General features: G+C 36.3%; 2 protein-coding genes across 2 annotated transcripts in view; one reads left to right on the forward strand and one right to left on the reverse strand.

The window, feature by feature from the left end:
• Window positions 1–15483: 15483 nt before the first annotated feature.
• LOC148950147 (uncharacterized) lies at window positions 15484–16305 on the reverse strand. The gene has a single exon (XM_089091789.1). The coding sequence runs from the start codon at window positions 16303–16305 to the stop codon at window positions 15484–15486; it is 822 nt and encodes a 273-aa protein (XP_088947915.1).
• Window positions 16306–22894: 6589 nt separating this feature from the next.
• CarT (Carcinine transporter) overlaps window positions 22895–27655 on the forward strand; it is an 85811-nt gene continuing 81050 nt past the window's right edge. The window contains exons 1-2 of the mRNA XM_089091472.1: window positions 22895–23094; window positions 25202–25423. Coding sequence (XP_088947598.1) covers window positions 23017–23094; window positions 25202–25423 — 300 coding nt within the window. The 5' untranslated portion in view covers window positions 22895–23016. The remainder of the gene's footprint in view (window positions 23095–25201; window positions 25424–27655) is intronic.

The following is a 27655-nucleotide window of genomic DNA, read 5'->3' on the forward strand; positions in this document are numbered from 1 at the left end:
TACTGCGTCAGGGACAACGCCTGTCCCTGGGCCCTGGGGGGTTATATCGACCCCGGAGTTTTAGTGTCTGATGGTTGAACCATTTTTAAGAAAATGGTCCCCTCAAATTTCTATCGGATGGGTCTATCAAACCGATAAACCGAAAGGCGTGGAGGGTGGGAGGGGCTAGTTGCCCTCCGATCTTTTTTTACTCTGAGAAAATGAACTACAACTTTTAGCTTCCATTCAAATGAACCCTCTCTGAAGTTTATACGAACATCCCTTTCATAAGAATCAAATACGGCCCCAGGAAATAGCTTACAATGTCTGCCCCCGGGCCCTGGGGGGTTCTGTCGACACCGGAGTTTTTGTTATCTGATTTTTGAACTATTTTGAAAAAATAGCTCTCTCAAAGTTCTTATCGGATGGGTTTGAGGAAAATAGGGCGTGGAGAGGGTGGCTAGTTGCCCTCCGATCTCTTTTGACTCTTAAAAAATTAACGAGAACTTTCAATTTCCAATCCATTGAGTCCTCGCCGAAGTTTATACGAGTATACCTTCCATAAGAACTATAGATGCCCCTAGATTATTAATTACAACGCTTGTCCCGGGTCCTGGGGGTTGTGTCCACAAAGGAGCTTTTCTTATCTGAGCTTTTAACTATATTTAATGATATGACCATACGTAAAAGAGTTTTTGTTATATGATCTTTAAACTATTTTTAAGAAAATGGCTACCTCAAGTTTTTTATCAGATATATTTGGGGAAAAAGGTCTTGGGGGGCTAGTTGACCTCCGATCACTTTTGACTCTTATAAAGGACACTAGAACTCTCGATTTAAACTCGAATAAGCCCCCTTAGAATTTTATACGACAACCCCTTCTATATAAAGTGCCTCCGGGAAAAAAATAAATGGACTCTGGGGGGAGGCTAGCTGCCCTCCGATACTTTTTACTCTTAAAAAGTGAATTACAACTTTCAATTTCCAATCAAATGAGCCCTCTATGAAGTTTATACAAGCATCCCTTCCATAACAACCATATATGCCCCCAGTGCATAACTTACAACGCCTACCCCCGGGCCCTGGGGGGCTGTGTCGACACCAGAGTTTTTTGTTATCTGAACTTCGAACTATTTTTAACAAAATGTCAATATCAAATTTTTTATCTGATGCATTTAGGGTGTGGGAGGAGGGGCTAGTTGCCCTCCGATCTCTTTTGACTCTTAAAAAGTGAACAAGAACTTCCAATTTCCAATCAAATGAGCCCTTTCCGAAGTTTATACGAGCATCGCTTCCATAAGGACTATATATGCCCCTAGAGCATTACTCATAACGCCTTACTCCGATCCCTGAGGGGTTGCGTTGACACAGGAATTTTTCTTATCTGACCTTTGAACTATTTTTAATGAAACGGCTATTATAAAAATTTTATCAGATGGGCTTGGGGAAAAAGTGTGTTTGTGTGGGGGGGCTATTTGCCCTCAAATATCTTTTGACTCTTAAAAATTGAACTAGGATTTTCAATTTCCAATCAAAGGAGCCCTCTCTGAAGTTTATACGAGCATCTCTTTCATAAGAACCATATAAGCCCCCAGGACAAAACTTACAACGCCTATCTCCCGGGCCCTGGGGGGAGTTTTTCTTATCTAGTTTTTGAACAATTTCCAAAAAAACTGACTGTCTCAAAATATGTAGCGGAAGGGTTTGGGAAAAAAAGGGTGAAGGAGGGGGGGGTCTAGTTGCCCTTAACTCTCTTGACTCTTAAAAAGTGAACTAGAACGTTCAATTTCTAATTAAATGAGCCCTCTATGAAGTTTATACGAGCATCCCTTTCATAAGAACCATACATGCCCCTAGGGCATAACTTAGAATGCCTTCCTGTAGGCCCTGGGGCGTTGTATTGATACCGGAGTTTTTCTTATCCGACCTTAGAACTATTTTTAACAAAATGTCTATCTCAAAATTTCCAGCAGATGGGTTTGGAAAAAGAAGACGGGGGGGGGGGGGGACTAGCTGCCCTCGGATCTCTTTAGACTATTAAATTTTACGAAAAAAATAAATGGACTCTGGGGGAAGGCTAGCTGGCCTCCAATCACTTTTGACTCTTAAAAAGAGAGTTACAACTTTCAATTTCCAATCAAATTAGCCCTCTTTGAAGTTAATACGAGCATCCCTTCCATAAGACCCATATATGTCCCCAGGGCATAACTTACAAAGCCTGCCCCCGGGCCCTGGGGGGTCGTCTCGACACCGGAATTTTTGTTATATGATCTTTGAACTATTCTTAACAAAATAGCTATCTCGACATTTTTATCGGATGCAAGTAGTGTGCTATCTATATATTTCACGACAGGTTGCATAATGCGACCAAACACGCTATATTTTGGAACTAGATATTCAGGGACGAGATCGTATAAAGCGAATAAACACGCTATATTTTGGAACTAAAAATTCAGGGACGAGATCCTCTAGAGCGGCCAGACAGGTTTCTGTGTCAACACCCATTTCTGGATCAAAGGTACAAAGACAGATTTACCGGACAGACAGGTTTGTGAGGTCAACATCCTGGTCAGATTTCTGAGCGTGTAATAGATATATGGTTAGGTTTAATGATTGCATGCACTATTAGAGATATCAAAAAGTTATACCATTTGCATAAAGCTAACTCAATTTCCCAAAAGGTATTCCATTTGTGTAACTCTGCTCTGAATGATCTTAATTGGAGATTGAATAATAGGGATGATAACGAGCTCGATAATATTCTTATTTTTAATTGGATTGTATGAAAGTGGTAAAAAGGGTTAAAACATCGTACAATTAAGGCAAGTCTGAGGGGATGGTAACTCTCACGCAATTTAATATAAATTTGGAATAACATCATTGGTATCAATCTATGGAAACGGTTAGTAATGAAAAGAAGCTTTTGTGACTTGACTTAGCTTTACTTCTTGGCTGCATTCTGTAAAATATACAAATATCAATCGAGCAATGTTGCCAATATAAAATATGCTTTAGCATTGGAGTATGCTAAAAAGTTGAAGCTAATGGAGTCGTAGGTGCCAAGAAGACCTTGTGACTTGACCTAGCTTTACTTCTTGGGTGTGTTCTGTATAATACACACGTACCATTTGAGCAGTGTTGTGTAAAGTCCCTTCCTGATTTAAATTATGTTAATAGATAAACCTAGCTGTCAATATTTTTGTTGCAACACAGCTCTCGTTTGTCAGGGAATCCAAGGGATTTCTTCGAATATAAGTTTAACCAGTAATGTGAAAAGTGAAATGATTCCTAGAAAATATTCATAAACCTATAGAAAGACAAGTATATATTTGTGTGTGAGCCTATTAGAATGAATAAATTCTTTATCAACATCCTTTTCCGGATATGGCGGTAAAAATTATCAAAACCTAAGTCTCAGAGTGATTAAATTCTGTATCAGCATCTATTTTCAGATACATGGGATAACACCGACAAAATCTAACTATCAGAGTGAATAAATTTTTTCTATCAAAATCTTTGTCAGATACATCAGGTATAATTGACAAAATCTAAGCATCAGATTGAATAAATTCTTTATCACCTTCTTCTCTCAGATACGTCGGATAACATTGTCAAAATCTAAGTATCAGAGTGAATAAATTTTTTATCAACTTCTTTTGTCTGATATATCAGATAACATTCACAAAATATAAGTATCAGAGTGAATAAATTCTTTATCATCGTCTTTTGCCAAATATGCTTGTTAAAATTGAGAAAATCCAAGTATCAGAGTGAATAAATTCATTATAGATGTCTTTTGAGAGATATGTTTGATAACACTCACCAAATCTAAGTATCACAGTGAATAAATCATCGTTCTTTGTCAGATATGCTTGATAAAATTGAGAAAATCTAAGTATCAGAGTGAATAAATTCTTTATCAATGTCTTTCGACAGATACGTTTGATAACAATGAAAAAATTTAAGTATCAGAGTGAGCAAATTATTTATTAACATTCTTTATCGATATCATTTGTCGGATACGTCGGATAGCATTGACAAAATCTATGGCTTAGAGTGAATAAATTCTTTATCATCGTCCTTTGTCAGATATGCTTGATAAAATTGACAATATCTAAGTATCAGAGTGAATAAATTCTTTATCAATGTCTTTTGACAGATACGTTTGATAACACTGACAAAATTTAAGTATCAGAGAGAACAAATTCTTTATTAATATTCTTTATCGATATCATTTTTTGGATACAAGTGACTATATTTCGTATACGTCAGATAACATTGACAAATTCTATGACAAAATACTAGAATGAATAAATTCTTTATCATCATCCTTTGTCGGATACGTCGGATAAAATTCAGAAATTCTAAGTATCATAGTGAATAAATTCTTTACCAGTATCATTTACTGGATGCGTCGATTAACATTATCAAAATCTTAGTATCACAGTGATTAAATTGTATATCAACATAGGATATTCTGGGATACATAGGATAACATCGACAAATTCTAAGTATTAGGCAGAATAAATGTTTTCTACCAGCATCTCTAAGAATTAAATCGGATAAAATTGACAAAATTGAACTATCAGATTGAATATATTCATTATCAACATCTTTTGTCGTATACGTCGGATAACATTGTCAAAATCTAAGTATAAAAGTGAATAAATTCTCTTATCAACTTCCTTTGTTGGTTACATCAGATAACATTTATAAAATCTAAGTATCAGAGTGAATAAATTCTTTATCATCGTCTTTTGTCAGATATGCTTAAAAAAATTGAGAAAATCTAAGCATCAGAGTGAACAAATTTTTTATCAATGTCCTTTGACGGATACATTTGATAATATTGACAAAATCTGATTATCAGATTGAATGCATTCTTTATTTACATTCTTTATCAACATCATTTGTCGGATACGTTGGATAAAATTGACAAAATCTCTGTATTAGAATGAATAAATCATAAGCAGCGCACTGGCGCTGCCTAAGTTAAGAACGATGTGGCCACAATGTGTTTTTTTTCTCCGACAGGCACTTCGTATCGAAGGAGCTGTCGTAGAAACTTCGAAAAGGGCTCATTCGATTGAAAATGGTGGTTTTTAATAGTCGAAAGTGATTGGAGGGCAACTAGCCCCCCCCCCCCAACGCCCAACATTCCCCCAAATACATCCAACCAAAATTTTGTGATTACCATTTTGTTCAGCGTAGTTGATTTCCAGATATAAATTATCTTTTTGAGGAGGACACTCCCCTAGAACCCTCGTGGCAAGGCTTTTAAGTTATGCCCTGAGGGCATATAAGAACGATGTTGGCACAATGTACTATGTATTATTGTTTTTCCTTTAGAGGGCACTTCATATAGAAGGGGTCGTCGTAGCAACTTCAAAAGGGGCTCATTCGATTGGAAATTGAGAGTTCTAATGCCCTTTTTAATAGTCGAAAGTGATTGGAAGGCAACTAGCCCCCCACGCCCATCATTCTCCCGCATAAATTCAATCAAAATTTTGAGATAGCCATTTTGTTCAGCGTAGTTGATTTCCAGATAGAAAATCGGTTTTTGAGAAGGACACTCCCCCACAACCCTCAGGGCAAGGGTTTTAAGTTATGCCCTGGGGGCATATAAGGTTTTTTACAGAAGGTGTTGTCGTAAAAACTTCAAAACAGGCTCATTTGATTGGAAATTCGAAGGCTAGTACCCTTTTTAATAGTCTCAAGTGATTGGAGAGCAGCTAGCCCCCCCCCCCCATGCCCATTATTCCCCCAAACACATCCAATCAAAATTTGAGATAGCCATTTTGTTCAGCGTAGGTGATTTCCAGATAGAAAATATATTTTTGAGGAGGACACACCCCCACTACCCTCAGGGCAAGGGTTTTAAGTTATGCCCTGGGGGCATGTAAGGTTTTTATAGAAGCTGTTGTCGTAAAAACTTCAAAAAAGGCTCAATTGATTGGAAATTAAAGGGCTAGTGCCCTTTTTAATAGACAAAAGTGATTGGAGGGCAACTAGCCCCCCCGACCAACATTTTCCCAAACACATCCAATCAAAATTTTGAGATAGTCAATTTGTTCAGTTTAGTTGATTTCCATATAAAAAATATATTTTCGAGGAAGACACTCCCCCACAGCCCTCAGGGTAAGGGGCTTAAGTTATGCCCTGGGGGCATATAAGGTTTTTAAAAAAGGCGTCTAAAAACTTCTAAGAACTTCTAAAAAACTTCTAAAACGTAGAAACTTCTAAAAAAGTTCATTCGATTGGAAATTCAAACGGCTAGTGCACTTTTTAATAGTCGAAAGTGATTGGAGGGCAGCTAGCCCACCCCACGCCCATCATTCCCCCAAACACATCCAATAAAAATTTTGAGATAGCCATTTTGTTCAGCATAATTGATTTCCACATAGAAATAGTCATTTTGAGGAGGACACTCCCCCACAACCTTCGGGGCAAGGGTTTTAAGTTATGCCCTGGGGGCATATAAGGTTTTTATAGAAGACGTTGTCGTAGAAACTTCAAAACAGGATCATTCGATAGGAAATTTGAAGGGCTGGTACCCTTTTAAGTAGTCGAAAGTGATTGTAGGGCAACTAGCCCCCCACGCCCATCCTTCCCCCAAACAAATTCAATCACAATTTTGAGATAGCTGTTTTGTTCAGCGTAATTGATTCCGAGAAAGAAAATACGTTTTTGAAGAGGACACTCCCCCTCAACCCTCAGGGCAAGGGTTGTAACTTATGCCTTGGGGGTATATAAGGTTTATATAGAAGGCGCTGTCATAGTAAAATCGAAAAGGGTTTATTTGATTGGAAATTGGAGTGGCTAGTGCCATTTTTAAGAGGCGAAAGTGATTGGAGAGCTACTAGCCCCACTCCCCCACGCCAATCATTCCCCTCAACACGTCCAATCAAAATTTTGAGATAGCGATTTTGTTCAGCGTAGTTGATTTCCAGATAGAAAATTTGTTTTTGAGGAGGATACTCCCCCACAACTTCCGGGGCAAGGGTTTTAAGTTATGCCCTGAGGGCATATAAGAACGATTTTGGTACAATGTACTGTTTTTTTTGTTTTTTTTTTCCTTTAGAGGGCACTTCATATGGAAGTGGTCGTCTTAGAATTTTCAAAAGGGGCTCATTCGATTGGAAATTGAGAGTTCTAGTGCCCTTTTTAATAGTCGTAAGTGATTGGAGGGCAACTAGCCCCCCCCCTCTCCCACGACCATCATTTTCCCAAACACATCCCAAAATAAAAAAACTGTAAATTACTTTAATTATTCTGTTACAACAGAATAATTAAAGTAATTTACAGTTTTTTTTATTTTTCCTCAGTTACTCTGGTGTCCTCACTGAAGTAACTCTATAATAGTATCTTTTCCCTACGTGGATCAGTTTGCGCCAATTGTACATTTTTTTTGGTGGTGGTTTTATTGGTTTTTAGTTTTATCTTGTTTTTTTTATCCTGTTCTTCTTGTGTTTCTTTCGTGCTGAAGAAGCCTTGTTGGATACAGGCAAAATATCCGCGTTGTTTTGCATTTGTATTTTCTTTTCTCTCCACTGGCCACAGTCTCGTGTGTTTTTTTTTAGATTGTTTTCTTTGTTGGCTTTTTTAAATCTATTGACGGATACATAGGTAACATTGAGAAAATCTTTGTCAGATACATCGTATAAAATTTGCAAAATCTAAGTATCAGAATGAATAAATTCTTGATCAACATCTTTGGTCGGACATGTCAGATAAAATTGACAAAATCCAAGTATCAGTGTGAAAAAATTCTTTATCAGCATCCTATACTGGATACATCGGTTATCCGAATAAAATTGACAAAATCTAAGTATCAGATTGAATAAATTCCATATCAGCATCGTTCGTCAGATATGTCTGATAACATTGTCAAAATCTAAGTATCAGGATGAATTAATTCTTGATCAACTTCTTTTGTCGGATACATTGGATAACATTCACAAAATCTAACTATCAGAGCGAATGAATTCATTATCATCGTCATTTGTCAGATACGCTTCATAAAATTGAGAAAATCTAAGTATCAGAGGGAATAAATTTTATATCAACATCTTTGTCAGATACATCGTATAAAATTAACAAAATCTAAGTATCAGAATGAATAAATGCTTTATCAACATCCTTTGTCGGATATGTCGGATAAAATTGACAAAATCTAAGTATCAGAGCGAATAAATTCTTTATCAACATCCTATGCCTGATACATCGGTTATCTGAATAAAATTGACAAAATCTAAGTATCAGATTGAATAAATTCCTTATCAGCATCGTTTGTCAGATATGTCGGATACATTGTCAAAATCTAAGTATCAAAGTGAATAAATTCTTTATCAACTTCTTTTGTCGGATACATTGCATAACATTCACAAAATCTAACTATCAGAGCGAATAAATTCATTATTATCGTCATTTGTCAGATGATACACAGATGATACTCATTTGTCACTCTGATATTTAGACTCTGTCAATGTTATCAAACGTATCCGTCAAAGGACATTGATAAAAAATTAGTTCACTCCGATGTTTAGATTTTGTCAATTTTATCAAGCGTATTTTTGTGAATGTTATCTGATATATCAGATAAAAGAAGTTGATGAAGAATTTATTCACTCTGATACTTAGATTTTGTGCATGTTATCTGATGTAACCGACAAAGGAAGCTGATAAAAGAATTTATTCACTCTGATACTTAGACTTTGATAATTTTATCTGACGTATCCAACAAAAGATGTTGATAATGAATTTAGTCAATCTGATAGTTCGATTTTGTCAATTTTATTCGATGTATTTCACAGAGATGTTGATAGAAAACATTTATTCTCTCTAATACCTAGATTTCGTCGATGTTATCCTATGTATCCGAGAATAGATGTTGATATAGAATTTAATCACTCTGATACTAAGATTCTGATAATGTTAATCGACGTATCCAGCAAATGATGCTGACAAGGAATTTTTTCAATATGATACTTAGATTTTCTGAATTTTATCCGACGTATCCGACAAAGGATGATGATAAAGAATTTATTCATTCTAGTACATAGATTTTGTCAATGTTATCCGACGTATCCAAAAAATGATATCGATAAAGAATATTAATAAAGAATTTGTTCTCTCTGATACTTAAATTTTGTCAATGTTATCAAACGTATCTGTCAAAAGACATTGATAAAGAATTTATTCACTATGATACTTAGATTTTCTCAATTTTATCAAGCATATCTGACAAAGGACAATGATAAAGAATTTAATCACTCTGATACTTAGATTTTGTGAGTATTATCAAACTTATCTTTCAAAACACATTGCTAAAGAATTTATTTACTCTGATACTTATATTTTCTCAATTCTATCAAGCATATCTGACAATAGACAATGATAAAGAATTTATTCTCTATGATACTTAGATTTGGTGAATGTTATCTGATATATCAGACAATAGAAGTTGATAAAGAATTTATTCACTCTGGTACTTAGATTTTGACAATTTTATCTGAAATATCCGAGAAAAGATGCTGATAAAGAATTTATTCAATCTAATGTTTACCGACATTTCCGGAAAAGGATGTTGATGAAGAATCTTTTCGCTCTGATACTTAGATTTTATCAATTTTATCCCGACCTATTCAACAAAAGATGTTAATAAAGACTTTATTCATACTAGTACATGGATTTTGTCAAGGTTATCCGACGTATCCGACAACTGACATCGATGAAGAATGTTAAAAAAGAATTTGTTCACTCTAATACTTAAATTTTGTCAGTGTTATCAAACGTATCCGTCAAAAGAAAATTGATAAAGAATTTATTCACTCTGATACTTATATTTGGCCAGTGTTATGAAACGTATCAGTCAAAAGACAAAAATAAAGAATTTATTCACTCTGATACTTAGATTTTCTCAGTTTTATCAAGCATATCTGACAAAAGACGATGATAAAGAATTTAATCACTCTGAAACTTAGATTTTGTGAATATTATCTGATGTATCCGACAAAAGATGTTGATAAAGAATTTATTTACTCTGATACTTAGATTTTGACAATATTATCCGACGTATCCGAAAACAGATGTTGATGAAGAATTAATTTAATCTGATACTTAGATTTTGTCAATTTTTACCGATGTGTGTTGATAGAACAAATTTCTTCATTCTGATACTTAGATTTTGTCAATTTTATCCCATGTATCTGACAATAGATGTTGATACAGAATTTCATCGCTCTGATACTTAGGTTTTGATTATGTTAACCGAAATATCCGGCAATGGGTGTTGATAAAGAATCCATTCACTCTGATACTTAGATCTTTATCAATTTTATCCTGACCTATCCGACAAAAGATGTTGATAAAGAATTTGTTCATTCTGATACTTAGATTTTGTCTATGTTAACCTATCTATCCGACATATGACGTATGTAAATTCCTTTTCTTACATCTCCGATGTTTTAATAGACATTCTAACCGTTTGATATGCTAGCATACTCTAAAAACAATGAACACATAACAGGGTAATCCATAATATATTTTTAATGAAATAATGACTTGTAGAAGATTAATATAAAAAAAATACAATATTATACATTATTAATATCATTGAACAACTTTGGACATTTTGAATCTGTTCCATAAAATACTTTACCGTGTTCTCTCTTCTTGCTGTAGCTATTGTCTTCTTTTAGTTCGTAATCAGTAGAATAATCATTAATCCATTTTGAGTCATACACAATTTTTGTTTAGGGTATCATCTACAGGTTCAATATGCGTTTCATCTTTGGTATTAATGGGTTCGTCGACTACATGATGAATAGTAGTAATAATATTCACGTGCGCATTATTTTCCGTCAATTTATCTTTATATTCATTAGTGATATTGTCTGCCGATGCGCTTTTGATTTTGTTAGCGATATCACTGTCTATTCCAACAATGTGTTTACACAGATAACAGTTCTGGTATGTAGACAAAATATGATTTATCATATTAGTCCAGCAATTGGCTTTTTTGTCCTCTTCGTTTCATTTGAATATTTGCACCGGAACGATGGCAATAGGATCTATCAACAAGTAACGTGTTACCAGAACCATTAGTCAGAAGATGCCCATTTTCATCAACCATTATTTTTATGTTTGCGTTTTCTTTTGGCACTAACTTCTCTGGAGATGTTGAATGGTATCGGTATTCCAAAGAAATCTAAACTCTCAATGTCGTGACAACGCAGACATACGTTTCCAATACTGTTACCACTAGTGCTTGTTTCGTAGTTCAAATATTGATCTTTGTCAGCATTCAACGCAACGATTATTTTATGGTGTGCACAAACTTTCGTCGAAAAATTTATCTTCACTTTTTTTAATATGATATCGGTTGTTATCCTTCCAATGTTAGAGAATTACTGATATAATACACAAAATAAACTAGGTAGTTTCGATAAGTAACCATAGAGTACAACGGGGCAAGCCGTGTCGTGTTGTTGAGCGAGCTTAGAGTACGATTGGTACAGCCACAAGTATATTTCATGTCATATTAGGATACGTAAAAAAAAGTTGAATAATTTTTTGTCCAAAAAAATTCAGTCCAAAAAAAAGTGCTACTACAAACATTATTTTTCTAATGGTAAAAGTACTTTACTTACTTACTTGTACTTGTTGCACGTTCAAGCCGCATCCAGAATCATCGTGGCGCCCAATAGTAAAAGTAACGAAGAATATATCTATACCATTCTCATTTTGAATTTGGAAAACATTAAATGTGAAATTCTTGTGTTTTAAGTATGTTTCATGTCATTCTAAGACATGTAAAAAAAAGCCGAAAAAATTATCATGTTAAAAAAAAGTTTAAAAAAAGTTCAAGAAAAAACTTTAAAAAAATGGGGGAACGGAGCCCCAAAAGTTGGAGGGAGGCAGACCCTTGGAGATTGGGGAGAGAGGCCCTTTGATGTTGAGGTCCTTGGTGGTTAAGGTCATTCATGGTTGCGGTCCTTGATGGTTCAAATCCATATCCTTCTCACTGGTTGATTTCTAAGGATTTCTAAGGATTGTTCTGAATTTCTATAGTAAAATTCTTTTCTTGGCATTTACAACTTTATTAGTTTCAACTTTTTAGCAAACTCCAATGCTAAAGCATATTTCATATTGCCAACATTCCTCAATTGGTGCCTGTCTATTATAGCGACCACAGCCAAGAAGTGAGAGCCAAATCAAGTCACATGATCTTTTCGTGGCGCCTACTGCGCTATTAGTTTCAACTTTTTAGCATACTCCAATGCTAAAGCATATTTTACATTGAGATCACTGCTAAAATTGTACTTGTGTATTGTACGGAACACATCCGAGAAGTAAAGCTAGGTCGAGTCATAAGGCCATCTTGGCGCCAACGACTCTAATAGTTTCAACTTTTACTCCAATGCTAAAGCATATTTTATATTGGTAAAACTGCTCGATTGGTATTTGCATATTATACAGAACACAGCCAAGAAGTAAAGCTAAGTCAAGTCACAAAATCTTCTTGTCATCGCTAACCGTTTTCATAGATTCATACCAATGATGTTATTCCAAATTTATATTAAATTGCGTAAGAGTTACCACCCCCTCAGACTTACCTTAATTGTACGCCGTTTTAACCCTTTTTACCACTTTCATACAATCCAATTAAAAATAAGAATATTATCGAGTTCTGTATCATCCCTATTATTCAATCTCCAATTAAGATCATTCAGAGCAGAGTTACGCAAATGGAATATCTTTTCGCAAATTGAGTTAGCTTTACGCAAATGATATAACTTTTTGATATCTCTAATAGTGTATACAATCATTAAACCTAAACATGTATCTATTACACGCTCAGAAATCTGACCAGGCTGTTAACCTCAGACACCTGTCTGTCAGGTAAATCTGTCTTTGTAACTTTGATCCAGAAATAAGTGTTGACACAAAAACCTGTCTGGTTGCTTTATAGGATCTCGTCCTTGAATATCTAGTTCCAAATATATTGTCTTTGGTTGCTTTATACGATCTCGTCCCTCAATGTCTAGTTCCAAAATATAGCGTGTTTAGTCGCATTAGGCAACCTGTCGTGAAATATATAGATAGCACACTACTCATACATGTGGGAATAAAGGGTTTCGGGGGGATATCTTTTGACGCTTCAAAAGTGAACTAGAAATTTCTATTCCCAATCAAATGAGTTTATACGAATATTCTTTCCATAAGAACCATATATACCCCCAGGGAATAGCTTATAACCCTTACCCTGAAGACTGTGGGGGGATTGTCCTTCTCAAACATATAATTTCCAGAACTTTCAACTACGTTGAAACAAAATTGCTGACCCAAAATTTTCATTTGATGTGTTTTGGGAAACAATGGGAGTGGAAAGGATGAGAGTTGCCTTCCAATCACTTTCGACTATTAAATAGGGAACTAGCCATTTAAATTTCCAATCGAATGAGCCTACAACAACGCTTTCTATAAAAACCTTATTTTGCCCCAGGGAATAACTTACAACCCTTGCCCTGAGGGCTGTTGGGGGGGGGTTGTTATCCTCAAAGACCTAATTCCCGAATTTTTAACTACGTTGAACAAAATGGCTATCTCAAAATTTTGATTGGATGTTTTTGGGGGAAAGGTGGGCGTGATAGGGGGGTTAGTTGCCCTCCAATCACTTTTGGTAATTAAAAAGGGCACTAGCCCTTTGAATTTCCAATAGAATGCGTTCTTGTTGAACTTTCTACGAGGCAAGGGTTTTAAATTATAACCCGAAGGCATACATGGTTTTATGGAATGGGTGGTCGTATAAACTTTGGATAGGTCTCATTTGATTAGAACTATGAAGTTATAGTAGTACAGTCAATATAAGGTTTGACCGCAAACAAATTGCAACAGAAATGATTTTTACACCATCTTGTAGAGAAAAAAAAACTGTACAACATATCAAAAGTTGAGAAACTTAGCGGGGTGCAAAATTAGTGTTTTTTAGCGTTTTGTGTTTTATTTTTCGTTTTTAAGCCTAAATTTTCGTTTTTCTCAAGGATTAGAGTTTACTTCATGGGAAACACACTTCTGATGTAGTTTTATGTTTTAAACTTGCGTATTACATCAGATTTAAGAAACGGTGAACCAGAAGTGTTCAATATTCATCACCATTCACGAAGTTCTTAAATCTATTATAACATAGTCGTTTGAACCCATTTCTTGAGTAGTTCTATGCGATTAGCTTAAATATCACATCAGATCAAGGATATGTTCAACTGAAAGTGTTTCACATTCATCACCAAAAGGTTTTTTCAAAATAATCAATCATCTCTTAATGTATTAACTGACTAAAATCACAGGTAACAAAAATCACATTGGTAAAAAGCAGGCAACTTTTCAAATGACTTGCGACATTAATCACTGGCAGTGTAGTTTGAAACTTCGTCGTCGAGATCGTCGATGAGATCTTCTGATTTGGAAGAATTATCACATTCTGCTCCCTGACAAGTTTTGCACACGAGAGTGCAAGACATGCCGTTTCTGACACAAGTGCACCGAGCAGAGGTGCAGTTTGAACGGCAGGAACACTTAACAATCTTAAGAAGTTGGGGAGGTGCTGGGGGTAGGTCCGTCATCACAGGGTATAATGTACGATTTCGGTCCTTCCAGCCCCACTCTTGAGGGTCCAATTCTAGATTACGGTCGTCATTCCAGGCGTGTACCTGAAAGTAAACTCTATAGCTGTGAAATACTGCAGAGTTGGATGTGGGAGGTAGCTGCTCTGGGTGAACAAAAGCCGTTGCTGTGACGAGATTTCTTTCGAAGAGCTGCTTTCGAAGCTCGTTCAGATTTCCCCCCTTCTTTCCACCATATATTATAAGAAGTGCGTCTTCTCCGGCTTCCTTGACTTCGATTTTTGTTGCTGCCTTCTTCATAAGGACTTTGGCAGATGCTCGAAGACTTTCGTCTTCTATCACTTTTTTCAGGGTAAGACCTTTTCTGATGTTGTGGACACGTGATGTAGAATCACACCCAAGGAATGCATAGGCAAAGAGGATCAGACCACATACTTCTTGGCCTAATCTTTTTCTCATTTCATGAACATCCCAGCACCTTCGCTCTTTATTTTTCTTTGGCTCTGGTGCGAAGTACACCTTGTTAGTGGAGACATCACAGTGGTAGCAGAGAAGGACCAGAAGATCCGTATCTTCTCCAATAACGGCAGTTACCTTCTGTTTAGCTGATTCGATAGCAGCTTTTACAATAGACACGTCTGCATCACTGGGGGCTTGGACTACAAAATAGCCTTTTTGCCGGAGATGAACTGCAAGCGCACTAATGAATCTTGACTTGTTTTTCTTGTTCCCGAGAAATTCTTCTTTCTTAACTTTCAGCCGCATGTCATTCGTGAAGAAAACCTCGCGACCAATCATTCGATTACGATACGAATGGGCCATATCTTTGATGGAAGGTCAACTATCATACCCGTCGAAAACAACAGTTGCGCCAGGGTACTTACGAGAAATATACAGAGAGTAGCTCTGTATGATACGTGTCATTTTTTATCCATGGGACTCGGTGCAATAGAGATCCGCCGTCAAGTACGTAGTGTGTCCCGTCGTTCAACACACACGGAATTTCTTTGAGTTTGCATGCAAGTGCAATAGCCTTGGTAAATTCGGCCTTGTTTGGCACTCTCGGTATAAATGAGCTGTCAAAAAGAGCAGCGGGATACGAACAAAGTTCATACCGGAAGCACTCTGATTCAAGAAGTCTTGTCCTTTTGGCTAACGCAATGAAGCGTTGGAATAGCAAAGCTGGATCCAGTCGCTTGTAAACTACACCAGCAGTTTGGGTTGTTTTTATATTGACTGCCTGTTCCGTTATTAGGCAGACAAAAAACATAGCCACATTTCCAGTCAAATCATCAAGGATTTTTAGCCCGACAGCCTTCGCACAGTCAACGTTTGCAGATTCATATGCAGTCAAACCGGTAGCAATGCTTCTAAGCTGGGTATCCTCTCCGAATGGTGAGCCATTTTCAAAGTACGTGACCATCGCCTGCGTATCCTTGAAGTCTTGTTCTTTTCTGGGGCCTGCGTTCTCCTTGTGCTGCTCGCTTGTCCCATAGAGAATTTGCGTCAGATCTTCCATTAGAAGGTTAACAGCAGAGCAGGTTGGGCGTGCTAAAACCCACAACGAACTCTGGGTTTCGGTCATGCCCGTACCCCTAGTCAGTCCGCCTGCTGTTATCAACAAGCGCATAAGCTCTTTTTCAATAACTAGATCCGTCGACAAGCCAGCCCAATAGCGATCAGATCGTCTGACGACGAGCATTCCTTGTTGGAATCAACTATGAACAGTAGGATGGGTTTCTTCAAGCTCCAACATCTTCTGAAAGTATATTTGGCACGATTTGGTATAGTTGTTGTGACCACAGGCCGCAAGAAAAGGTAGCATTTCAGACACAGACTTTAGGTGTAAGTCCCAAAGACCCATCCGCTCAGCTTTGATGAAAGAACGAAGTATCCCAACTATATTCATAAGCTGAAACCACAGCTTTGAAGTTCTGTGCTGAGACAGATCAAGTATCTTCTGGTCGACGAAACCTTTGATCCGCTTGAGTGCAGGATTTTCTTCAACCTCCGTCATTGTTGCCTCTCCATTCATTAGCTTGCTGTATAGTGTTTTAAGGTCTGCAACTTCTTTGGTGCCTAACTTTGTTTCAGGTTCTGAACAGGGATCATCGTCAAATAACTCGGAAAGCAGCACGGCATGTAGAGCACTATCAACTAGCAAGAGACCTCGAACAGCTCGTGAAATAGCCTTTCCACTTAGGAGATGGGGAACAGTGTTTGGGGCATATGCAAGTTCCAGGACTTCGCGGAGACCGTATCCTTCCATTGTGTATCCTATGCATCCAATAAAGCTCATGGTTGTGTAAAACCCACCGAGTTTCAGGACTACTGCTGAGAGCTCACTTCCTGGTTCAGAAACCTCAACCATTTTCATAGCTTTCCACCACAATGGCTGATCGAAGGTCACGACTGGGGCGAATCCATGGCGTTTAGCTTGATCCAGGACTACAAAAATAATAGGAAAATTAACATTTATTACAAAATGAAGGAAAATAATTAAGGGGCCCAAAGAAATGAAACTGGGAGGGACATTTATCTGACAAAACTGGGACCAAGGGTTCCAACAACGACAATCTTAGAATGTACGGAACTTTCCAAAAATATAGTATTCAGTCGATAGGGCGACGTTATTCCTGACTTCATTCGCCCCAAAGGACGAAAAAAGGGAAATATGGCCACGAAATACGAATTTCTTGTTTGGTGATGAATGTGAAACACTAACGGTGGGACATAACTTGAATCTGATGTGATATTCGAATTCAGCACACAAAACTAGTTCAGAAACATGTCTCCCATGAAGTAAATGCTAAGCTCTAGGATAACGGAAAATTTCCGCTAAAAACAACAAAAAACAAACAGAAAACGCTAAAAAACACTTATTTTGCACCCCACTGGGTTTCTCAACTTTTGACATGTTGTACAGTTTTTTTTTTATATACAAGATGGTGTAAAAATCATTTCTGTTGCAATTTCTTTGCGGTCGAGTCCTATTTGACGCTAGATTGACTGTACTATAGTGCTCTTTTCGAAAATAAAAAGTGAACTGAGTGTAACCATCCCCCCTCCTCTTACAACCATAGTTTCCGAAACAAAAATTCAATCAAAATTTTGAGACATCTACTTTCTTCAGTATTGTTGAAAGATCCTGTAATTATACGTTTGGGGAGTTCAACCCCCTCAAAGGCCCCAGAACAAGGGTGGCAAGTTAGGCGATTCGTTCACTATTTACATATAGCATATTGAGAAAGGTATGTATGTTTGACCTTTACTTTCCAAAAAGACAAAGGGCACTCAGGTTTGCCTTTCAGAGAAGGTTGAGGAGAATGTTGAACTGAGTCAAAACCCGTCATATGTATATGGGCTGTCAGAAGGGCGTAACTCAGGAATGCCTGAGTATACTAATTTGGAACTTTCTGAAAATGATAAGGGAAATAAACAATTGAACAGAAAAGCAATATTTGTACGCTACTACTGCTACCACTACAACTACGACCACTAATACTGCTTCCTCTACTACTACAACCACAGTACTACATTTAAAATACTGAGGGAAATTTGGAACTAAATCAAAAGACACTGCGCATACACATTGTCAAAAGAGCGTATCTCAAGAATGGACTTGAGTATTAAGTTGGAACTTTTAGAAAATGCTTAAAGGGAAAGATCAATTGACAAAAAAAAGGCAATATGTGTATATTACTAACACTAATACCACTGCTACATTTACTACTAATACTACTGCTGCTACTTCAAATACTATCTCTATTGCAACTATTTGTAAGACTAGGAGCCTTAAGATGAGAATCATGAAAGTATATAAATATACAGGTTATCAATAGGATATATCAGCAATGTCAAAGCAACAGGTAATTGTACTAAGTTGAAAATTCCAGGACTTTATGAGAATAATGAAAAGGCAATATCAAAAAATTAGAATATCAAAAGGCAATATATATACTATTAATACTACTACTACAGTTACTTTAACTAATGACTCTAAGGGTATTGAGGTGAAACTTTTAGGGGACGTTTAGTTTCAATTAAACAAAAAAACTAGATGCATGCAGGTTTTCAAAGGGGGCATATAAGCAATTGCATATATAGTACCGCTTTTTAATAGTTAGGAATATCATTGAAACTTTTAAAGAGCTAATTCGATTCAAGGTTAAAAGTTCTAGTGCCCTTTTTAACAACAAGAAGATATTGGAGGGCAAGTAGCCCTCCTTCAAAGTCCATTCATTTTCCACACACATCCAATCAAAATTTTGAGACAGCCATTTTGTCCAGCATAGTAGAATATTCCATCAGCTATATATCTAGGGATATTGGTTATGACAACCCGCAAAATTATGCAATTGGCTATGCTTTAAAACTAAATTTTGCTTTAAAGCCAAATCAAAATGGACTGTGTATGGTTGCCAATAAGAAACCTCAGCAATATATCGAGAACGACAGGGGTTATTAATTTGAAACTTTCTAGGCTACTACTATTACTACTTCTGCTCTTACCATTTAAATAAATAAAAAAAGAGTAAGTGTGTCCTGGTTTTCAAAAGAGCAACTTGAGGAGGTATAAACTTAAATTAAACAATACTATTTGTGTCAGAATAAAGATTGTTAAAATAGTTTCTCCAACTTACAAATAGCAAGCTAAACTATGGATTCTTACTAAACCGACTAAACCGGCTCCACTAAACCAAAAATGAGCAGAAATAAAGTCAAATAACATTTCAAGCGTAAAACTACCACAAATCCCCATCAATAAAAACTGAAACTCAAAACGAACAGAAATTACAATAAATAACCGAGTTAAAGTCAAGACGAGCAAAAATTAACATGAGTAGGACTGACAACCCCCATGCCTTCTTGAAACCAGAACCAAATTTGCACGTTACTGAAAAAAAAATACATTTAAAATGTTTTCACTTGTTTTAATTTAATAAATGAAAATTGTTAGACTTTTAAGAAACAAATATCAGTATATGCATATTGAACTGACAAATCATGGCCATTTTTTTCAGTAAATTGCAAATCATGTTCGAAACCTGAGAAGGTATGGGGGTTGTCAGTCCTACTCATTTTAAGTTTTTCTCGTTTTGAGTTTGACTTGGTTATTTATTGTGATCTCGGTTCGTTTTGAGCGTCACTTATTAATTGATGGTAATTTGTTGTAGTTTTACACTTGGAAGGCTATTTGACTTTATTTCTGCTCATTTTTAACTTTGTGGAGCTCTTTACTTTTCTTTGAAAAACTTGCTTTGTGGAAAAGTTTTTCAAATTCATTACAATAAATAACCAAGTCAAACTCAAAAGGAACAGAAAATAACATGAGTAGGGCCGACAATCTCCATGCCTTCTCAAGACCAGAAAATAAATTTTCCTTTACTGAAAAAAAAACAACAAAAAACAAACAAACAACAGATGACCGAGAATTGTCAGTCTAATACACATATACCGATATTCATTCCTCGATTTTTTAATAATTTTTATTTACTTAAGTAAAATTAAAAACATTTAAACTGTATTTTGTTTTTAGTAAAGTGCAAATTATGTTCTGGTCTGGAGAAGGCATGGGGGTTTTCGACCCTACTCATGTTAATTTTCGTTTTGATTTTGACTCGGTCATTTATTGTAATTTCTTTTCGAATTAAGTTTCATTGATTAAATTGATGGTGATTTGTGGTAGTTTTACGCATGGAATATTATTTGAATTTATTTCTACTCATTTTTGGCTTAATGGAGCTCTTTACTTTTCTTTGGAAAACTTATTTGTGGAAGAAAATTTTAAATTAATTTTTGTTCGTTTCTTGTTGACATAGTCGTTTACATGGAAAAAAAATATATCCTTTTGGATTTTTTTTCTATAAGAATCTATATTTTGGCTTGCTATTTCTATGTTGGAGGAAGTGTTTCAACAATTTTTAATCCTGACACAAATAGTATTGTTTAATTTGATTTTGTACCTCCTCAGGTTGACCTAAAAAATAAGACTTGATATTATTCCCTCAAAATTCTATGTATGCTCTTTAGCAATCTGGATACACTAGTAGGGAGACCCCAGAAGGTAAAACCAGTACAAGATCACAGCCAATCAGAGGGATGTAGTGCAAATTCCCCTTTAATATTCTGTCAAATTTTCACCTTCACATGCGTAGCCTTAATTGTAATAGTATCACTAGTATCATAGTAGTAGTGGTAGCAGTAGGAATAGTAATAGCAGTAATAATGTATTATTTTTAGTAGAAGCAACAGTAGTAGTAGCAGTATCAATAACAGTTGTGGCAGGTACATTTTGACTTTTGGTCAGCTGAACATCCCACTCATGATGCCCCTAATGTTACCTCTTTATCCGTTAAGCCGTTCCAAAAATATTACCGGTACGCCGTATCAGCAATCTGTATATACATAGTATGTTTTGATTCAGTTTAACTCCCCCCTCATCATTTTCTCAGATATTTATTTCTGTATCCTCAGCCTTAGTAGTAGGCCTACTTACTGCAGAAGTAGTAATTTTGGTGATAATAGTGGTATTAGTAATAGTAGTTGTGGTAGCAGTATAAGCAGCAGTAGTTATAATAATACTAGCGTAAGAATATTGCCTTTTCGGTATATTGATCACCCCCCTTATCATTTCCTGAAAGTTCTAAATTAATATACCCAGTCATTCCAGAGTTACACCCTTTTGACAACCCATATACACATAACATGTTCGGATTTAGTTCAACACTCCCCTCAATTTTCCCTTACAGACTCATAACTTGTCTCAAAAACATATACTATTTGAAAACAATGGAGGGTTGTGCCAACCCTGGAGGAATTGCTATATGTTCTTGGGATAGTTCGGAATATGTTGAACAAAACGGCCATCTTACAATTTTAATCAGATGTGTTTGGTTAAAAGAGGGGTATTTGGGGGGGGGGGGTGCTAGTTGACCTCCATCGCATTTTAGTCTTAAAAGGGAACTAGAACTTCCAATTTTTAATCAAATGAGCCACCTTTAAGGTTTATACAACCATCATTTCCAAAAGAACCCTAAATACCCCAGGGGTATAACTTACAACCTGTGCTCCAGGCTCTGGTGGTTTGAATCAATGCCAAAAGCCTTGTTATATGATCTTTGGACTATATTGAATAGAAGAACCGTTTCAAAATTTCTATTGGATGCATCTCAGGAAACACAACGTTTGAGGGGAGGGGGTGTTGCTGCGCTCCGATCAGTAAAAAAGGCTCTAGAACTTTTGATTACCAATCCGATGAGTCCTTTTCGAAGCATATACAACCACTCTTTCTACATAAAACTTTATATACCCCCAGGGTAAAACTTACGGGGGGTTGGGTAAACCCTTACAACCCTTGCCCTGAGAGCTGTGGGGGGGGATTGCCTTCCTCAAAGACATAATTTCTGGACCTTTCAACTACGGTGAAAAAATTGCTATCTCCAAATTTTGATTGGATGCGTTTGGACAAATGATGGGCGTGTGTGGGGGGGGGAGGTAACTGGTTGCTCTCAAATCACTTTTGAATCTTAAATAGAACACTATAACTTCCAATTTCAAATAAAATAAGCCCCATTTGAAGTTCTATTTATCTAAAAAATTATATTAGATACATTTCTGGAAAATACAATGTGCAGACAAGCAGCTACCCTCCGATCAGTTTGACTCTTAAAAAGGCTACTAGAGATTCTGATTACCAATCTATTGAACCCCCTCTGAAGTTTATATGACCATGCTTTCCTTAAGAACCTAATATGCACCCAAGACATAACTTACAGCCCTGAGGGCCGTGGGGAGGGGGGGTGTCATCCTTAATGGCAAAACTTCCTGATGTTTCAACAATGTTGAACAAAATGGCTATCACAAAATTTCGATCGGCAGTGTTTAGGGACATAATATTCGTGGGGGGGGGGGGGGTGCTATTTGCCCTCCAAACAATTTTCACTATTAAAAAGGGCCCTAACCCTTTCAGTTTCCAGTTGAATGAGCCCTTCTTTAAGTTTCTACGACAACTCCTTCTACACCAAGTAAAATATAAAAAATAATACATTGTGCCAACATAGTTCTTTACTTAGGCAGCACTATTGCGCTGCCTATGATTAATTAAAACTTTTTTTTCTATGCGTTACAAATAATTTCCGTGTATGCCAGGTAGAAAATTTACTTTAAAATGTTGTTCAATAATCTTTTCGCTACTCCGTTTAATCCAATTGAAAAGTGTTTCATATTTTTTAGGTTTCTTTTCGGACAGGGGCAATCATGTTTTGTTAGGGCTTCAGTTAGTTTGCTAGTTCTCTATGCCGGTGCATGAACCAACAGTAAATTCCTAATGAAATATTTGAAAATTGTAAACACAGTGGGAATAGATCTAGCTATTTGGTTGCTTATTCATTGTCTCTCACCGATTTTATAAATGCAGGGAATTCCAGAAATTGAGGAGAATCGAGTCCCACACGAAGAAGAAAGCACTGACAATGGGGACGAAGCTAAAGTAAGTTTTATTTACAATATCAGAAACAAAAACTCAAAGGATTTATGCGTGCCATAATGTCTGTGCTCACAAAACTTTGAAGTATTTTGATAAAAATTATTTTTGTATAATCAAGATAGACCAGCTTTTGGCTTCAAGTTTTGATATTAGATTTGTGTTTCTTGCCAAATAAAATGACCAAAGAGTTCGTGGTAACAAACAGTAAGTAAGGAACGATTCCTAATTTTAACAAAGCCTAATATTAACAGAAACTCTTAAAGAATAAAGCCTTGATACTGTTAGTGCACCAAAAGAATTGGCTTTTGTAGCATCTTCAGGAAATTTACAATAAGGAGGGGGGGCTGGAGATAGTTCCAGGAAGTCATTTTTTCTGACACTTAGTAGGAAAAAATGTTTATAAATATATGACCACTCCAGGTCATAAGTAGACATGTTAAGAAAACAGTTCTTACTTCATAATATGCAAAATAATCCTAGTTAATGTATTTCCAGGGGGAGTAACTTTATGCTCACTATTTTCCTTTTTTCCAGTTTTTCAATCTCATTTTTCATATTTTTGCCTCTTCTCCAAGTCTTGAAAATCGTTTATAAGACAAACACCCAAGAGCAATTTAGCTAATCTAACCTAACCTAACTTAACCTAAATTTATGAATATTTGCCTATTTATATCTTTTTGGTAGATGGCAGCGATGGTATATAATTTTCATATATAGACTATTTGGAAATGGATAAAAGCAGTCAAATTTGTTTATTTTTTTCAATTGTATTAAAAAAAAAATTGTACAACAGTGAAAATAGTGAGGACAAAGGTGCTCCCCCTGGAAAATATGTTAACTAGGATAATTTTGCATTTTATGAAGTAAGAATTATTTTCTTAACATGTCTTCTTATGACCTGGAGTGGTCATACATTTATACCATTTACTAAAACCGTGGTCCTGAAGCTCATTTTTAATACTATATTGTTTGTCGAAACAACTACAGTAAGGAGCGAGTTGTGCAAATAATACCCAAAACTTCAGAAAAAGATTTAATAAAAATATACATACTAAAATACTTTGTTTTCACGGTGATTCAAAATTAAAATTAAATTAACTGAGTTTAAAGCTATCCCCAGCATATCCCCAGCCACCAAGGCATCAAATATAATGAGGAAGCAGACCAGCTAGCTAGTAGATCCTTGTATAATCCAATAAACCCTAATTTAAAGGTCCAGACCTTCAGAGACATATTCAGCCTAAAATTACCAGAAACTCTTAAAAAATAAAGCCTTGATAACTGGAACTATTTTTATCAAGGGCTGACAATATTCTATATTATACAATCAAAAGCAACTCTTTTATCCTGAGAAAAGAGTTGAGAAATCAACGTGTTGCTGCTCTCAAGCCTACCAGCTAACACTGAAAGACATCCATACAAAAGTATTTTCGATTTCCTAAGACATAATAATATCTTGGAGTTGATCACATAAATGGTAGCAAGACTTATTAAAGACCCATCATCAGCTGCAGATTGAAAATCGTCGTCAAGCCAAAAGGAGACCGAAGTGGACTCCAGAAGGCTTGGCATCCCAATAAGAAGAAGCTACGTATCCCAAGCTACAAGCCGGAGAAAATGTGTCCAATTTTTAAAAAAGGGGAAAAGCAGCGAAAAAGGGCAAGTTATTTTGATGAAAAGTACGTCATCAAACTGAGCAAATGAGAGAACTCTGCAAACGGATCCTTGTCAACAAAAATATGAATGTTTTTTAGAAGGGTGGTCACAAAGGCTGGTGTAACTTTTGTGGAAATGGGGGGAGAGTTAATTGGAATCTTAAAGTTAACTTTTCTATTCCTTGGATGGATATATTCCTCTTTAAAAAGATAAACCGAAAATAAGTATACTTGATGTTATATATTCTCAACTATGTCAAGCTATCATACCTGATGTACATTTTTGTTCCCTCCATGAGCTTGTCAGAAAGGGATTTCAGAGTTCCATCGATAATTTACATGTAAAACATGTAAATGGAAATACTATCTAAAACTTTTATCTAAATACTATCTAAACACGCTAAGCGTGTTTTGTTGTTGTTGAACGTTCTTTTATTGTTTTTTTTTAATTTCAGCCGTTAGATTTTGACTCAATATTGCCTCAAGTTGGGGAATACGGAAAATATCAAAAGCTGCTCATATGGTGCATTTGTCTTCCAGCTTGCATTCCATGCGGCTTTCATGCTTTCAACCAGCTATTTATGATGGGAACGCCTGACCACTGGTGCCTTGTACCAGATTTAATAAATTTGAACATTACGAAGGAAGAGCGTCGAAGATTGGTCAGCCCTCTAATGGTATTATTTGTTATGTAATCCACAGTTTCCGAATGTTTTCCCAGAATATTGGACAACCTATACTTTTTTGAATCATTTATTACGATTGCACGCTTCCTTTGGAATAGACTGCGGGAATAATATTTGTGAAATTGCAGTCTACTGTATACAGTTTATTTTCCCTATTAAACAATAACAAAGAGAATTTTCTTTTAAAATGACTAAAATCCTCCCTCAAATTTTTTTTGTGCTCACAGAAATACTTACCGCTCTAGTTGCAAGCATCTGACATAACCATTTCAAAGTGCACAGGCTAGTCGATATAATATTCGTATTTTGAAACAGTTTGCCATCATTACTGACTGTTTTGTGTTATTTTTTTTTATTTTTTTTTACTTTACTTTGACTTCTCCAGCTCTTATCTATTTTAATTAGCTAGATTTTGCAGTTAAACTTATTTTTCTAAACTTAATCTTGAAGATGGATGTACGTCCTGTGATAAAATTTATGGCCTTTTGCTGCTAGTGCTGACGAGTTTGTGTGGACGAATTTGTGTGATAAGCTGGCTGCTTAAGCTTTCATTTCACTTAGCGTCAACACAAACTCGCTGATCACGTCACTGGACGTTCTTTCCTTCTTCAATATTAAGTTTAGAGAAACAAGTTTTAACACGAAAAAGTAAGGAGCAGTTTGAAAATTAAGACTAAAGAAAATTACCATAAGCAGAAAGGGGGCCATTTTCTCCTCAGCCCTCAGCTCTTCCCTAAAGTGGCGTTCAGATGTAGTTTAAGAATTCTTTTTCATACCTAAATATGTGAATTTATCACCATATCCTTTTTAAATATTGAAGCCTAGCCTAACATATATGTTAACACCAAGCTTAAGCGTAGATGATATAATATTGTGATAAATAAGTCTCCTGATTGGTAGAAAGTAAAATATTTGCAGTAGAGTTCTCAACTTTAGAACAAAGAACGTGGTTAGCTGTAACGTTTTGCTACGAAGCACCGAATTTTATACATAATAGGGAATTGCACCATCTATTTGTCTCTGAAAAGACAACTTACTTGTACTTGTACTAATGGCGGGTATCAGGCGTTTCCATTTTGTCCAGTATAAAGGATCCTCGAGACCAGTTTGGACAATATAAGTTTGGTCTGCTGCCAGGTGCTTGACAAATGGGAGCCATTGAGTTGTCCATCTTTGGCAGAACTGTCTGAGCCCCCAAGTCTGATTAAGGTCTGATTTAACCACGTTCCACCAGCTTTTCCGCTGTTTTCCTTTGGCGTCTTTGGTATCACCTAAGTGGTTCAGCAAGAAGGATTCGACGAGGCAAGTACTCAGTTGGACTCTGTAAGGCACGGCCCAACGATCTCAGTCGACCCTCCTTGATCGTGATGGCAAAGCATCTCTTAGTACCACACATTCGTCGTATATCCATGTTTGATATGTAATCATTAAGATTTAACCTGAGGATGTTACGCAGACAGGTAGCTCAAACACCTTCTGTGAATTTTTATGTAGTCGCTTCACTGACAAACTTTCGCATCCACAAAGAAGGATTTTTCAAACCAAAGCCAGGTATACTTGAACTTTAGTTCCTACCCTAAATTCACGCCGGTTCCACAACGGTTTTCTAAGGGAAGCAAAGACTGTCTGTGCTTTCTGCAATCTCTGTTGAATATCGGCGTCAGAAGATCCATCAGTACAAAGCTGGGAGCTAATGTATACCTTTACCTTTCAAACTATTATTATGACAAACTATACCTTTCAAACTGCTGGATAATGAGGCGGAGTGCAAAAATATTGTCAGTGCAGCCTGTGCCAAGACGGAAGCCAGCTGGATTTTCACGAGTTCTTTTCTCCCTTGCCTCCTTGAAGCGGTCAAGGACGATAATCCGAAAATTTTTCACTACAATGTCAATCAGACTTATTCCTCGGTAATGTTTTGCACTCAGTTTTATTAGCTTTCTTGTAAAAGGGAGAATAACTGATGTCTTACAATCCTTTGGGAAAGTGTTGGTCCTCCATACTTCCTCAAGGATACCATGGGGCTACTCCGCAACGATTTCGGGGCAATGTTTGTATATTTCCGAGGGACCATCCTAGCATGGGGCTTTGTTGTTCTTCAGGGCCCTAATCACTCTTGTTGGGGAGGCCAGCTCGATATTGTAATGTTCTTTTTTAACACAAGGGAGGAAACAAACAGAAATTCATGACGGAAATTGGTTAAGTAGTGTTTGAAAGTGATCT

The sequence above is a fragment of the Artemia sp. Qi Xiang Cuo genome, chromosome 7 (assembly GCF_049724085.1).
Source record: "Artemia sp. Qi Xiang Cuo chromosome 7, ASM4972408v1, whole genome shotgun sequence".
Classification (NCBI taxonomy): Eukaryota; Metazoa; Arthropoda; class Branchiopoda; order Anostraca; family Artemiidae; genus Artemia; species Artemia sp. Qi Xiang Cuo.

What these genes read in the sequence shown, in the direction of transcription:
- LOC148950147 (XM_089091789.1), bottom strand. Translation starts at nt 16,305, where the DNA reads ATGCTCGTCGTCAGACGATCTGATCGCTATTGGGCTGGCTTGTCGACG.